The sequence below is a fragment of the Macrobrachium nipponense genome, chromosome 30 (genome assembly GCF_015104395.2).
Source record: "Macrobrachium nipponense isolate FS-2020 chromosome 30, ASM1510439v2, whole genome shotgun sequence".
Taxonomy (NCBI): Eukaryota; Metazoa; Arthropoda; class Malacostraca; order Decapoda; family Palaemonidae; genus Macrobrachium; species Macrobrachium nipponense.
This window is the reverse complement of record NC_087218.1, coordinates 34,176,465-34,192,909: the sequence shown is the minus strand read 5'-3', so window position 1 is coordinate 34,192,909 and position 16,445 is coordinate 34,176,465. Positions and strand designations below refer to the sequence as shown.

Sequence of the window (16,445 nt, the reverse complement as noted above, 5' to 3'; positions counted from 1 at the left end):
TAGCGGCAATGAAGTTTACAAAATCTAAGATGGAGGTACTGGAAACAGTGTTTCCAGCACCGGCGACAGAAAAATTATGAATAGAAAATGGGGAATGGTTCCTGATACCCTCCTCCCAGCGGCGGGAATGGGTACTAACCACCTGGCCGACCACTGCGTGTGTGCCGGAAGTTTTTTAAATTCTGTCGGACTTCAGAAAATACAGCTATATATATATCTGACAGGTAAGTTTCATGAACAAACTAGATTTTTATTGCTGTATTTTGCTGTTTATACATTAATATTATAGTTGGGTGCTGTAATCTTTACAGTAAAATGAGGGTTTTTATTGTAAAACTAATATTGTAATACCTACCTGAACACCTGAACTAGCCCTGGTCACTTACCAGCCCGAACCATCATTTATTAAAAATTACCCAAATCTTGGTTAAAATAAAACGATCAGTGTTGCCAATCTCCTGGCAAACACCCTCGTTACCTAGTTACCAGCCCACCGCTAGTAGCCCTGCCTCACGGGCCGGTCACACCTGCCCTCTCACGTCAATCATAACTCAATAAACCTCTGTATGAGAGGGGAGGAGGGTGGGAATCATTCAGGTGTTCAGGTAGGTATTACAATATTAGTTTTACAATAAAAACCTCATATTGCAATACACCCCTGAACACCTGAACTAGCCCGATTAACAACATTAATTTGGAGGTGGGGAATCAAATCTGCCCGGCCCTCCACTGGACTAGTTGTCAGTCAATATAAATTGAGTACGCGAGTCAGTCTCAAGTTCATTTGTCACTCGTCCAAGCTAATCTCCCATGTGTGGCCTTCTAGGCCTGCCATATGTGGAGGGAAAAAAAAACTCCCTGCACCTCTACCCTAAGGTCAAAAACTCATTGAGTGCGGAAGGGATACAAACCTGTTCCTCTCAGCTGGCTATGTGCCTCACCTGAGTAGAGGAAAAACTGAAGACCTCCCATGTGGCTCTCGGCCTCTCATGTATGGAGGGAATCTGAAGACCTCATGTGGCTCTCGGCCTCTCATGTATGGAGGGAATCTGAAGACCTCCCATGTGGCTCTCGGCCTCTCTGTATGGAGGGAAACTGAAGACCTCCCATGTGGCCTTAGGCCTCTCATGTACGGAGGAGACAACGGTGTCGTCGATCGTAGTGATGTCCTCTCTTGTAGTGTTGTACCTGCCTGTCTGTACTCTGCCTGGGTTGCACTTGGAAGAATACCCTCAGATAGACCCAGACATGTTCTTTTCCTATCTTTCCTAATACTTAAAATCCTCTTGTGATATATCATATCATGAATACCTTATACATATTCCAAATATTCGTCCCTACTCTAATACTAACTCAGACAGCAAGAGTTGTTGGGTTAAAAATAGAATTTAGGCCAAAGGCGAGTATTGGGACTATGAGGTCAGTCAGCGCTGAAGGGAAATTGAGAAAGTTTGAAAAGGTGTGAAAGGAAGAAAAAACCTCTGTTGCACAATGAGTCCAGTGTTAGGAGAGCGTGGAAAATAGGATGAGAGAATATGGAGATAATATGAAAATCAGAAAAAGTGAGGAGAGAGGGAGAGAGAGAGAGAGAGAGAGAGGAGAGAAGAGAGAGAGATAGAGAGCGAGAGAGAGGAAACACAATCGTCTAGGATAAAAGTGAGAATATTAAAATCAGGGAAAAGAGAGAGAGATAAAATCAGGGAAAAGAGAGAGAGAGAGAGAGAGAGAGAAATTACGATCGTCTAATATCTCCACCTCCGCAAATTGCAGCAAGTTAAAAGGGTATTATCTTAACGATAATACTCGTTATAACTCCGTACAGCTATGAACAACCGAACGAGAACTTGTTGCTAATGCGATCGACTCCTATAACAACATCACTTTATTGTATTGATCAGCGTGTGACAGTAATCGAATCCGATAGCAACATCCGTTATTGTATTCATCCGCGTGGGACGGTAATTACTGTATCATGTTATAAATGCAGCTGAAGCTAATAAGGCAAAATTACGTTCATCAGCAACCAGGACAGAAGTCCCGAGTTATGTATGAATTCCAACGCAGGCGTGGTAAAAGAAAACAAACTAATAGCATGAAAGAGCTCATTACTGTTGGTTTCACACAGACAAAGGATTAATAACGTATATAAAGTGTAAGGTTCGTAAATACCTATGAAAACGACGTGAAAAACGAACGGAATCCTAAATTTAACGCCATCTAACCCGAGGGAAAAACTAGCTTCCAATGAGACGTATCAGTCAAATTTTGGTCTTAAATTACATCGTAAGACGAACAGTATGACTTCGTTACATAAGTTAAGTATCCAGAATTATTCATTAATATGCTAACTAAGGAGGACAAAAACATTAGCGAGACCAAGTGATATGGTTGAATCTGAAGCCAAGGAGAAAAAAAAAAAATAGACTAGCCGGCATCCTTGTCTGTCTAAACCCACACCTTCTTACAATAGTGCTGTTTGACGACAAGCTAGTGTAATTATAATTTAATTTTAAAGTAATAAAATAATACTTAAAGGTAATTAAATTAACTTTATTAGGCCTAATATAATTTCAGTTGTCATTGTAATTTGATAATACGACTGGTAATAATTTGTAATTGACATAAGCTCAATGTAAATACTGACGGCAATAGTCTGTTAAACGTATGAAGACGTCATACATACAAATTTCTTATATCTGACATCTGATTATATGCCCCAAGATAGATACCTCATTGACTATATTAAATGTCAACATAGTTGAAGACACGTCTCCTTTAAGACGTTTGTACAAACTTGGCATAAGTGAGTGTTGTTACGTTAGTCATTTTAGTCAATCAGGAGAGAATGAGATGGATACGGCGACGCAAACCCGTATTCGTCATCCGCTGATTCCAGCGTGAATGACTGCCGAGTTTAGTGTTTATACTACGCCAATATGATGATACACATAATACAATTATAATGCTTTAGTCGGACAGAATCCGATCTTCATTCTGTTCGATTACATTCATATTAATTATCCTCAGATCGGATTCTCGTTCGTTTTCAATTACACCTGTATTGAATTATCCGAAGTCAAGAATGCCTTAAGCCTACAGCGTTAGCCAATATAAAAATAACTACGGATATGTTGTACAGCGAATACTTTAGGTTAGGCTAGGCTACTGAATATGCATACGATATATCATCGTGAACACTAGGCTAACCGTAGTTAATTTTATTCGATTTCTCTTCATACTGAATATCGTAAGTCAATATGCATTGAACGGAGAATTAGTTGATATTAACAATTATCGTATCGTATACGTAGAGGAAAGTAACCTTAAAGACGAAGGAGCATATCTGAAAGACCAACCCTGGCCTAAAAGCTTCTGATGCAAGGAACTCGAAGCAGGAAAAAAGCCTAAAGATGCTCTAAGGACACTGTGCCTCTAAAAACTACTACTTTTAATAGAAAACCGACCCGAAGAAGCCTGCACTTCTCTTCCTAAACTAAACACTATGTAGCCTATTATCCCTACTCGTCTATATCTGACCTAAGTTTTTATCATCTCCTGAGAACTTACACATCGAGGGAAGGGGAATCTGCTGCCAACACTGCCTGCTCCGCGCAGGGGGGACGGCGGATCCTGCCCGTGGGCTTGCGGATCCCATAACACCAGCACCGTTAGGGCTGATTCTGGAACAGGCAGGGGAGCTGGAAAAGAACGATTAGTAATTTCAGTATCCCTATTGCTCGATCTATCCTCACATAATCTTGACCTAAAATCGCTAACTAAGAGATGTCATCGAGGGAAGGGGAATCTGCTGCCAACCACTGCCTGCTCCGCGCCAGAGGGGACGGCGGATCCTGCCCGTGGGCTTGCGGATCCCCATAACCCCCAGCCACCGGTTTAGGGCTGATTCTGGAACAGGCAGGGGAGCTGGAACAGAACGATTAGTAATTTCAGTATCCCTATTGCTCGATCTACCCTCACATAATCTTGACATAAAATCGGTAACAGAGATGTCATACTCGATGTCAGCGTACTCTCAAGTCTCTTAAAAGAGGCACTGTCTCTAAGTCTTTATCTTGATCTACGTTAGTCTCTTCCTGCCTACAGTTACTTCTTAATACGAGACCTTTCCTATGTTTGAGATACCCTAACATCTGGTCCAAAGACCACTCCTGACATTCCAAACATCTGGTCTTTACATTATATTGAACAGGCCTACAATTTACGCATAAGGAATGACTATCGTGTCATAGGGTACTCATCCTTTTCTTGCATTGTTGGCAAAGACGATACGTTGTTGAACTCCCGCTCGTCGTTTTCTGTGATGTCGTGGCCGAGGATGCAGTAGTCGTTGTCGTAGCCTGTGTTGTTTCTTCCTTTGCAGAATCAATGTCTAATGACAAGGTATTAAGAGCAATCCAACCGTAATCCAAAGGGATGCGTAATCGTCACCAAATTCAATCAAATCAAAGGTGCAAATGAAAGGCCGGGCAAGACCCAAAAGGAGTTCGCTGTGGATACATCTGTACTCCACGCGAACGATAAGTGATTGACGTGAGAGGGCAGGTGTGACCGGCCCCGTGAGGCAGGGCTACTAGCGGTGGGCTGGTAACTAGGTAACGAGGGTGTTTGCCAGGAGATTGGCAACACTGATCGTTTATTAACCAAAGATTTGGTAAATTTTTAATAAATGATGGTTGGGCGGGCTGGTAAGTGACCAGGGCTAGTTCAGGTGTTCAGGGGGTGTATTGCAATATCGAGCGTCACAGCAGTAGATGGTCCTTCATTATTGCGAGAATCCCCGTTAATCAGAGACCTAAGTCCATGATTGTTGGGCAGAGATACGGTTCGGTAGTCAATCAAACCAGGGGAGAGAGAGACGTAACCGACCGTGCATCTCCGAGACCTAGCTGATACTGAGCTGCTATCAGGCAGTTCAATACGCAGTAGCTCTCGGTGACTCGTCATCCTGAGTTGCCAGGTAATCCATTATTCCACGAAGGAATGCGTTCGGCTAGAACCATCGAGCATAAAGAATACGCTCAAGCAATATATTTAAACGAAACGGATTTCGGTAAATACAAAAAGCTGATTTGGTGTTGTCATGACAATACCAAGTATCTAAATTCGAAACTGATAACTGCTGGGAGGTTGCAGGCAACCCCGAGTTGCAGTTCAATTAAGATACAATTCGTCTCGGTCACAAACCGTAGAGTTAACTACGGTATGCGCCTACCCCCTGGACAATTCAACTGTTAAAAGAATCATGTCGGGAGGGTAATATACGTAGTATATTTGTAGGTTCTGTACCACGACCTCCATCCTAAATTCTTTACCTCTCGAGGAATGAGAATAAGGATTGGAGATCGACCGCCTTCGTTCTCTAGTCAAGAGAGTGAAGGAGAAGTCTTTCCAAAGGAAAGCTTCAATGGTGAACAGAATACTAAGACGATAGTTCAAGCCAAATGGGAAGTTCCCAGTCCGTTTTCTTCTCTATTCCAGGTTAATCGCCTACTGTGAGATACCTCTTCTTTCAGCCAGCAGTCTTCTTCCAAATGCTAGAAATTAGAATTACAGGAATTCGAGCATCAAGCGAGGTTCCCGATTATCGTGTAACCAAATTTATCGGGGATTCTAGCTCACTTTGGGACCGTGGTCTCACCTAAGTGTTTGGAGATCGTAAAAGACTCGAACACTCTGAGTGCGCTAGAAATTCCGTAGAATTCTAAGCACTCTGCGAAACCCCCACCGAATTCGTCAAACGATATCGGCTGGTGGACCTCTCGATTCCCGTAGAAATCGAGAAAGGGGCAGGATCCCTCCTCAACGACGGGGTTTACATCAGGTAGGACCCGAAGGTCCCCCCGGTAGCGCAGCCCCTAAACGTGGGATCTTACAGAGAAATCTCTGTAGGATCCCTCCCCTTTCCCTCGTAGCCGTAAGGAGAGAGGGAAATGGGGGAGGAATTGGATACTGGCTCGCCTTCCCACGGAACTAGCAGTTGGAGAAGAAAAGGAGCAGCCATCGCCTGGCCTCTCAGAGCCTGGGAAAACGTATCGTCAGGAGAAAACGTTTTCCCGAGGAGGGTTACGAACTCATACTGTAGGTAAGGGTCTGCCGCCCACTGTGGGGGGGGGGGGGGGGAACGTTCGTCTGGGTGGGGTGATCGACACCTGACAGGAGAGAGCCGATACCGTCCTCCCGACTCATTCCAGTCTTCGTCGAGGTCGAAACCTCTCAGGAGGACCGAAGTATTCAAATACGGTGGTGTCCGAAGACACGTAGAACGCCTCTGTCGCAGTAGAGGAGGTGAAGTAGCTTGTTCGACCGGCCAGAACTGAAGGCCTTCTTGTCCGGAGACGAGAGACTACCTGGTTCAACACAGTCGGCAAGCTCCGATCGCGGCAGACCCACCGTCGATTTGGGTTCCCTCTCGGGCCCCAAAACGACTCGAGCCGAGACGTGGCTCTGCTGGTGGGAGCGGCGATCCTTCCCCGAGGTCGTTGTGCTGACGAATCAGCGCCATAACCTCGGCAAAGTTCCTCTGGATCTCGGAAGTCACAGCATCTGGCAGAGTAGGGACCGTTAAGCCCTTCGAACAAGAGCATATTCCGAGAACCTTCCTCCTAAGAAGGGGGAACAGCGACAGCCCTCTCGGTCTTCTCCATCCACTTGCGCATACGTCCTGGCCGGTCCAAGAACCGTGCCTGGCACGTAGGGCATCGTGGTGGGATCATGAGGGGCGCACCCCTCACGATCACTCCTCAATACCATAGCTCCTCCCGGTGGTAACCCGAGGAGGTTGAAGGTACGGGAGAGGCAGACCTGACGCTCCCTCCTCGCTCGCTGGCAGAACCAACAGGCTTGGAGGGCTGCAGGCGATCGTCAACCCGCGGGTGGCGATCGACGCTGCAGGCCTGGTCGAACCGTCTCGCTCTGTGGAGAACGGCTGGATGAGCACAGCGGCGGGCCCGATCTCGAGTGTCAGAAGAGCTGGTGCTGGTTGCCGTATCCGATCGCTCTCTGTGAGAGCGACTGTCAGGCGACCTGCAGGCTCCACTGTCACAGTGAGACCAGTGCTTGTCCTCACGCACGTCAGTCGCTGGTTCCAGCCGTGGCTGGCACCGGCGAACGGGGGGGACCTCTTCCCAGCCTCAGCCCGTGGCCGGTCGTGGACCGTCACGTCCCCAGGGTAGCCAGCTGGTCGCCGCGAGAGCGAGAGCTGGTCTGGTGAGAGTCGCGTGAGCGGCTGTCACCAGTCTTCCGCGTGCCGTGAACCTGACGCTGAGCGGGCTCAGAGGTCTGGTTCCTGGCTGCACAGTCGCTGGTAGGCGACCGTACACTCGGTACCTCCCGCGAACGAGAGGGCCGAGACGGACCCTGATGCAGTGGCAGAACCACTGACACCAGGCGAGGAAGTACCGGTGTTAGCCAGTACCCCTCTGGTCCCCGTAGTCTTCTTCCTTGCGGAAAGAAAGAGACGGGCCCCGCTCCCGAAGGAGCAGGAGGACCAGCGGAAGGAACCCTCCCGTCCCACCGAGGTGAGACGGGTCCCGAGAAGCTCCCGAGGGAGACTTCTTAGGAGGGAGGAGGCAAACTTCTTCTTCCTCGGCTGTGAAGCCTTAGAAGTCGAAGGGGAAGAGGCGGTAGCCGACGACGATGAAGAAGATGAAGACGACGACGACGACACCTTCCTCCTCTTCTTCGTCAGCTTCCTCAGGACAGACGTAAGATCTTCTATCCAGGGCGGAGCCGGGGCTGCTGTAGCCGAAGCCACAGGGCCCGGACGCACCTGTACAGACAGACCAAAGTCTGGGGTAGTACCACCACGAAACAGGGACGACGTCAGCAGGTATGGGTTATCTCAGGAACAGCAGGCACAGCCAGCACAGCATCGGTAGGGACAGCCAGCGCAGCAACGGCAGGGACAGCCAGCGCAGCAACGGCAGGGGACAGCCAGCGCAGCAACGGCAGGGACAGCCAGCGCAGCAACTGCATGGACAGTCAGCACAGAATCGGCAGGTACGGCAGGCAGCACCAGGAAACACAGGAAGTGGAGCAGCAGCCAGCAACATCCTGGTACCGTACCAGCGGGCAGGTCCAGGGGCGAGCTCTAGGGCAGTGGAAGTTGTGGTCGCGGCAGCGCGGCAACCAAGAGCGGCGGCGGCACGCCCCCCTCTGGGTACGGCGAACGGCACTTCACAGCGGCTGTAGGCAAGACTGTTACCACGTGAGGCGAGTACACCAGGTGAGGAGGGACGTCGTCACCTGGAGCGTGGTCACCACTCCATGGGTGACCGCAGTAGGCCCAGACATAGAACCGCAGCCCCTGGACACTAGCACGCCCTGCAAATGGAAGGACGCCCATACCTCACCAAGGTCCACCCATCGTGGCAGTAGCACCTGCGGAAATAACAGTAGAAGTGATTAGTGGGGGGGAAGTCCCCTCGCGCGGGGGGGGGTGAGCCCCACACCGAACGAGTGGAAGACCCCGAATACAATTGTACATCGGGCACCGAGCGCCTCCCCCGCGCTCGACGGATCGGGCGAGGAGAACCCAGATAACCTCCCCCCCGAAGGGGAAGGGCCATCTGTGGGAGCTGAGCGGGGCGGGGGGGGGGTTCCGTTCCCCACCCCCGCACAGCACCCAGTACCCAACAATAATAATAAGAGCCGAAAGCAATCGTGCCCTGGGCCCCGAATGCAAGGGCATAAGGATCAATTCCTGACCTGAGCGGAACTTGAACCAAATAAATATTGATGCAATCAATAATAAAAGGAATAAAAATGAAAAAGAATCTTGCATTACGATTCACTTCACAATGAATAAGGGCTCGGATCGAGCGCATTTGCGCCTCAGTACCGAGCGCAAGGGTAAAGGATCCATTCCCAGATTATGAACGGAAACCTTGATCCATAATGAATTGATGCAATCAAAAATATATATGAAAATCGAAAAAAACGAATACTGCGCTTGCGATTCACTCATACAAAATAAAATGGGGAAGGATCAATTCCCGGAAATAGCGGAAACATTGATCCAAGTAAATAATGCAATCTCAATAAAATATGAAAATGAAAAAGAACTGCACTTGCGATTTCACTTCATTCAAATAAAAATGGGGAGGGGAAAGGATCAATTCCAGGTAATGAGCGGAAACTGATCCAAAATGAGTATTGCTACAATCAAAATAAATATATGAAAATGAAAGAGAATACTGTACTTGCGATTCCCACTTCCATACAGAATAAGTTTTCGTGCCGAGCGCATTCGCTCGGCAACGAGCATACAGGTCAAAAAAAATATAAATGAAAAGAGCACTTACTTACGATTTTCATCTACACATTTCCAACCAAAATATAAGCTCGGAGGCGAGCGCTCTCCCGCCCTCGGCACCGAGCATACACAATACGAGGATCATTTCTGGGAAAAATGAATTCCCGCACTTACGCCCTTCAGTCCCGGCACTAAGGTACTCTTTGGGTAATCGGAGGGAGTGGAGAAACCAAGATCCTTTAATTCACAATTGAATTCAATGGAAATAAATATGAAATTGATTGTACTTACAATTCAGTTTCACTAGATAAAATAGAAAAAGAAAAACACAACATGCGAAAGCAACGACGATGAAGCGGGCAGAGAGCGATGATACACGTCTACACGCCAGCAGGCCGAAAGCAAAAGTGATTTGTTTACCTCCCAGTCGCGCGCGCGCCTGTTGGGACAAGCAGTTAACTACCGAACCCCTTGTTCGAAAGCTTACGACCTATCCAGCTGCCGCTAGTACCTTCCTATTGTAAAAGGACCGAAGGTTTGTATGCCGAGTCGGAACAACTGTGGAGTTTCAGTTGTGATGGCAGTAAGGATAAAAGCCACCGATTACAAGGTAAAAATGAATTCAGTTCAAACCATGACCCCGGAACTAAAGTTCCATACTTTCAGTAATATAGGCAACAAAATGTTGTTTTATTGTGTTTATTACAGCTGCAATCTTGAGTAAGATCAATAAAGGTTACATATATACGCTAACATTGTTAAAATGAGTGCTGGGAAGGCTGAAAAGATGGTGTCCGTCACTGACCAGAACTTGCCATCCACACGGTAGCCGCCATATTGGATTTCAAAACTGTCTTGAAAACATATTTTACGAAGAGCATCACATGCTTATTTTAGTTCGTATGGGGCTTTCATATATCACATTATGTTGACGAAACTTCAATCTTTTGAATGGTATGCTTGGAGTTGTAATTGTATTCTTGTTTCACCATTTAGGGTAGAATATCACGACAGGCCAACCCTCATCACGGTGGACGGGTCTTATTCACTCGATATTTAATTGGTGAAACATGAATACAATTGCAACTCTAAGCATACCATTTAAAAGACTGAAGTTTTGTCAACATATTGTGATATATGAAAGCCCCATACGAACTAAAATAAGCATGTGAGCTCTTCGTAAAAATATGTTTCAAGGCAGTTTTGAAATCAAATATGGTGGCTACGTTTTGCATGGACGGTTCTCATCAGTGACGGCCACCATCTTTCCCCAGCCTTCCCAGCACTCATTGAAACAAATGTTAGCGTATATATGTAACGTTTATTGATCTTACTCAAGATTGCAGTTGTAATCAGCACAATAAAACAACATTTTGTTGCCTATATTAGTGAAAGTATGAAACTTGTTATTCCCGGGGTTATGGTTGGAACTGAATTCATTCTTACCTTGTAATCGGCGGTTTTTATCCTTACTGCCATCACAACTGAAACTCCACAGTGCTTATTTGATTGTTATTATACACATTTTGGTCTCAGATCACTCCACATTGCACTTTAAAACCCGTTGCTGTTCCTGGTTTCTAAGCGCGTCGCGCCATAAACACAATTACGAACAGCAGACGACGACAGACGACGAAACTGCAAAGTTTTATTCCCTAAAATGTTTTTACTTTACTCGTTATTTAGTTTAAATATACTTTGCTATTTTAAAAATTTTGATTTAATTCATGTATATTATCCCTTTTTTGTTTTTTGCAACCAAATTACCCCGAAAAATTACAGATATTTCTAAAGTAGATAAAATCAAATGTTTCTAACGTTTTCGTACATCTGGCTGCCGAAAACCATAGAGGAACGAATATGGAAAAGTGCATAGAGGAACGACTACGTTTTTTTTTTTTTGCTTTTTTTTTTTTTGCTAGCACTTTTCATTGATTTCAGTCTTTATTAGTATTTTGAATTTCTTTAATAATCGTATGCCAGAAATAAATGTAACCTTTAATGTTTGCATGCTTTAATGTTTGCTGCTAAGAATGGCAAAATCATCGTTGCCACATAGTGGAGGCTTCACACATACCCCGTTCCATTATTATAAACTGTTTCTATGAATTCTAGTTGTCATAGTAATGCAATAATGATAAAATTGCTTTAATATTTATGTATATATACTTCCAATACATAGCCTAATTTCACCAATTTCAACGTTCGTGTGTAGTCTTATACCCAGTTTGGAGGGTCAACACATACCGAATGGCGAGAGAGAGAGAGAGAGAGAGAGAGAGACGAGAGGAGGAGAGATGAGAGAGAGAGAGAGACGAGAAAGGAAGGCGGAGGAACGAAGAAGAAGAAAAGGGATGGCGGTGGAGGGGGGGGGGGGGGGGGGGGGGGGGGAGGGTAGGTGGAGCTTTATACGTGTCGTATCCATTTCTTTCTGCATAATGGAGTTTTTGTCTCTTGGTACAAGGACAAGTGTCGTTATTCTTTACGATTAGTGATTCAAGATACCCTTATAAATTACTTGGCACTGGGTGTAATGCACTATAGCAAAATCTCGTTCTGTTACGAGTGTTCGTTACAGAAATAGGTATTGCCCAAAAACGTGCTTGCACTGTCTCTCAAACCCATAGTAGACATGCTGCTTAGTTGTCAATCAAGTTTTTATAACCAAGTATTTTTTACAAGCTAGCTATTGAATAAATTTGTATTTTTCTCAGTCAAAAAACATATGCCCCTCAATGCTAACTTTCCTCTTTTAACGACTTTCTGGTCATTGCAAATTCGGGCCCCATAATTTCTTATGGTGCGAAAACAGACAAGAGGCCCATGGACGAAAACGATTGCGTCACACTACGGCGATAATCCAGCAGTAAAGATCTTCATATATCCAAAAAGTAAATAATAAAGATATATATGCGCATTACGATTATAACAATTACATGTATAGGCTGATAACAATCTGCATGAATAACTGGTAAACTGTTCTGCAATGACAGTTGAGTATAGCAATTATTTACAATAGGTACGAAAGTCAAGATGTCGTGACGTCATAATACAGAACTTAAAAGAACGTTCTAATTCAGAAAAATAATTACTTAAATTTGAGTCAGAGTCGAGTTACTTTTTCAATAACGAATATTTCAAATTAATCATCATAAATATGTAAAATATTGATGTTTTACTACTTATAAAAATTAGCTAAGAGCACGCTTCTCGTCATCTTCTACCAAAACAGCTGTTTACTCCTGGCTTGTTTGTTGGTGAGAAATCGTGTTTCGATTGTTGTGATAAAAGTGCTCCAGCCAGTCTGTGGGTACAAGTGGTGTGCGGATTTATCACAGGAAATGAAAGTTTGTTGACACAAGCGACTCCGTAAACATCGAGATGGCGTCAATCTTCGAAACATTTTTAGTTGTAAGTCAAAATTTTTAAAGCGTTTTGGTGAGATTTCCACTGCCGTGGCGCCCGCCATTTCAGTACCCTCTCTAGCCTCGTTTAAAATCTTAAAATTTGGCCTTAATTTCTAACTTTGGAGAAATACTTACTTCGAAAGGAGAGTAGAGGTCTTTAGCTCCGTTTTTCACCAACAAGAAGTCGCGACTGATGCCCCATCTCCCCGGTGTCAAGACGCGTTATAATGTACTTTTCGGAGGGTGGCTAGCGTTGATTGTAGGTGGCCTGGCCTTGGCCTGCTGATATTTTACCCTAAATATCGAGCGAATAAGACCTGTCCACCGTGATAAGGGTTGGTAGTCGTTGGTGTTTCCCCCTATACGCTAACATTGTTCAAATGAGTGTTGGGAAGGCTGGGAAAGATGGTGGATAGTCCGTAAACAGACCCTTCCATCCACACGACAGCCGCCATACTGGATTTCAAAACTGCCTTGAAAACATATTTTACGAAGAGCGTCACATGCTTATTTTAGTTTGTATGGGCTTTCATATATCACATTATGTTGGCGAAACTTCAATCTTTTGAATGGTATGCTTAGAGTTTTAATTGTATTCTTGTTTCACCAATTGAATATAGAGTGAATAAGACCCATCCAGTGTGATGATGGTGGATCGTCCGTGATTTTTTACCCTAGTAGTTCGAGCGGAAAGTAGAGGCCTCGACGTGTTGCTTCCACAACCAATGACTCGTGACTGGTGTCCATCTCCGGTGTCAGGACGTGTTAAATGACTTTTTCTGGAAGGTGGATCAACGAGCGGGCAAGACTGGCCCAGGTAGTCCACTTGGTTGTTTCCCCTACTTTGAGAGGAAAGTACAGATCTCGAGGTGTTGCTTCCGTAGATGTTAGCTCTTGAATGATGTTTATCCTGGGTCACTGAATGGGTTAGAGTACTTTTTCGTTAAGGTGGCCACCGTCCGGGTGAGGTGGCCGCTATGTAGCCGTTCAGCCTACAAAATCCCTTTCATAAGACAAAGCAACAACCTATTAAAGCACCAGTAAGTTTTTAGGATAATTTAAACACTATAATCATAAAATCTATAACAATTTTAAATTAACACCCGATCTAAAAGCTCCATTGACCTTGGGTGACAAGTGTCCACAAACCCAAATTCCGACAGGACACGGATATCAGTCCCTTCGCCAGCGAACTGACACTTTCTTAGAACAACATGACCTGTCACCGCTAACGAAAACAAATCGACAATGGAACCAAAGTCGACTGCGGAGAGGCCTTCCGTGCATCACATCGCATAGAAAAGGTGCCGGGGAGGCCGACAAATGTTAATTGCTCTCGGTGGGATGTGAGGCTGGGAGGACCAATGGCCGCTGGGTTGGCGCGCACAAGAGATGCTAAGTAACGCTTTTCTCATTTCTCTCCAAGACAAAACCACTCCACTTACTTCACCCATCTCTGGAAACCCCCTTTGCTTGCGTTCCCTCGGGGATCGATCGCTGTCGACATTTTGTGGTGGGGAACGAGCAATTATGATAGACAAACTGTCCCCACCTTGGGAACCCAAGGCTTTTATTGTTTACAAACCGACCGACATAAGAAACGAAGCGCGACAAGCGTAAGGTTGTGTAGCGCCTCTTTCAAACAGATTATATATGATGAAAAAGATGTTTTAGAAATTTTCTCACATATAGATGGTTATAACCTTATCAAAGACAGTATTTTTTAAAGTTTATTTTGAGCTAACGCTTGTTTTAGTCAAGAGGGAATGTCACAGACCTCATCTACTGACAGTAAACGTACTTAATGTTGAGGTGGGTCCCGAATTTCCCGTATTAATCCCTAGCCTAATGACGCGTCTGTCATTATCCAGATTCTAGAGTAAACAGAGGTCTACATTAGCATCTGTACCGCTATAACACCTTACCGTGTTGGCATAAAGCCGGCTTAGTATAAATCAACCATCGCCCAAATTGCTTGCTGCAATCATTAGGATATTTCTTTATCAGACTTTATTTTCATTTTTTTCCAACTGTACGATATGTTTCGATAATGTGCTGACAACTGATAAGATGCTGCAACCTCCGAGTCAGAGTCATTCAGAATACCCAGTCTATCTCTGGTCCCTTACATTAAACGTCACTGTTTGGTGTAATCTTATTGCAAACCCAACATGGCACAGTGGCTTTTCAAACTGTCATGCCCCTGATACGTCGACCAGCCCAGACCACACGGAGGCGTGTCTCTCCTGCAATGCCAAGAGCCTTGATGCAGACAGACGTGCCATTCGTTCTTTCAAGATGCCCTTTCCGGTTCTGGATCATGTGTCGGAAAAGTCCCTGTCTCTGTTGTGCTCAGCAGCGTTCAGGTCCTGGAGATGATAAAAATCGTGTTAAATTCACCCTAACAAGCTTCTGCAGCAGGATGTTGTCCTGCACATTAAACTCAACAGTTTCGGCACCGCAACATGCACTGGATGCTTGGTGCTCGGATGCCAAATGAAATGCCACCGAAACGGCTCTGGATGCCACGGGCAACATCGTATTATGTTCATCGAATCAGGCAGACTCAGTGCAGTGGCCAGAATTTTTTGCCCTCTCTTACGGACGCGGGGAAAGGCACCGACTGTGCCTTTTAGTGCCCTAAATGCGCAGAGTGCTTAGCTGAATTTATGATGTTACATAAAATAAAATAATGGCAGGTCTTAGTGATCCTGTTTTTAAAAAGGCATGTATTTCAATTATGTTACATGTAAAAGAGTAGATGCCCTTCAGGCTTTGTGCTGTGCTTTTGAACAGGATTAATAGACAGGGTTAGACCGTCCCGTCGTTACTGCGCATGTTTGTGATGTCACTGGTGGGTGGCCATGATAGTTAATGACAGTCTTAACTATCAGCAACCCACATTGCCCAATGTTTAAAAAAGTATAATAGAATTCTGTTTAAATTCTATGCTGTATAATGAAAGTACACAGAAACAAGAAACCAAGTAAAACTTTAAAGTTATATTATGAAAGAGGCTATTTTGTTAGTTTCGCACATTTTCTCTTTTGACTTCTTTTTTTTTCATTTTTTGAAGTTCACTGAGGAAACAAACACTTGGTGTTATTAAAACTTTTCCCTGACTCCAGCCAGCTGCCTCATTCTCTCACTTCCCCAGGTTTTATGTGGGAACCAAGATGTGGGAACTGTGAAAATCCAGACCTACGAACCCTCCTGCATTTTGCGCGAGTCTCCCATATTTCGAAAACCTCCCGCATTCTGCATTGGCACCTTCTTCACCCACTGATCATGATCTTGTATCTCATCCAGATTGTAAAGACCTGTGTCAAGACCTTCGTTATATCACAATCTTGTATCTCATCTAGCTAAGCAACAAATGTTTGTATGTAGAATTTCCTGGCCTTTCCACTGATAATTCATCAATGTCTGTCCATTATGTCCTTTGTTATTACCATTTTATTCGGTGCTAAGAAACACAAATTCTCTATCGGTGTGCGAGTCACGGAACTTGGGGGCCAGGCACTCCGTTTCCATCCGCACACTGCTATGTATATCGCATGCCCAGGTAATAAATCATCAGTACCCAGTTCTGTTTTATTGAAACCTCACAACTAGTGATCCAAGGAGTGACGGTAAAGAGCGGTTTTGGTTTTGCCATTAACGGACTTACTATGGCCACACTTACCTTCAGAAGCCTTTGATGGAACAATACAGCGACAAAGTTTAGCTTCTGAAAGCTCCTTCCTCGGAAAACCACCCACGCT

General features: G+C 45.0%; 1 protein-coding gene across 1 annotated transcript in view; it reads right to left on the bottom strand.

The window, feature by feature from the left end:
* The window catches only part of LOC135202421 (uncharacterized), a 169,058-nt gene extending 154,773 nt beyond the window's left edge, over positions 1-14,285 (bottom strand). Inside the window, exon 1 of the mRNA XM_064231815.1 lies at positions 14,127-14,285. Coding sequence (XP_064087885.1) covers positions 14,127-14,188 — 62 coding nt within the window. The 5' untranslated portion in view covers positions 14,189-14,285. The remainder of the gene's footprint in view (positions 1-14,126) is intronic.
* Between the last annotated feature and the right edge of the window lie 2,160 nt (positions 14,286-16,445).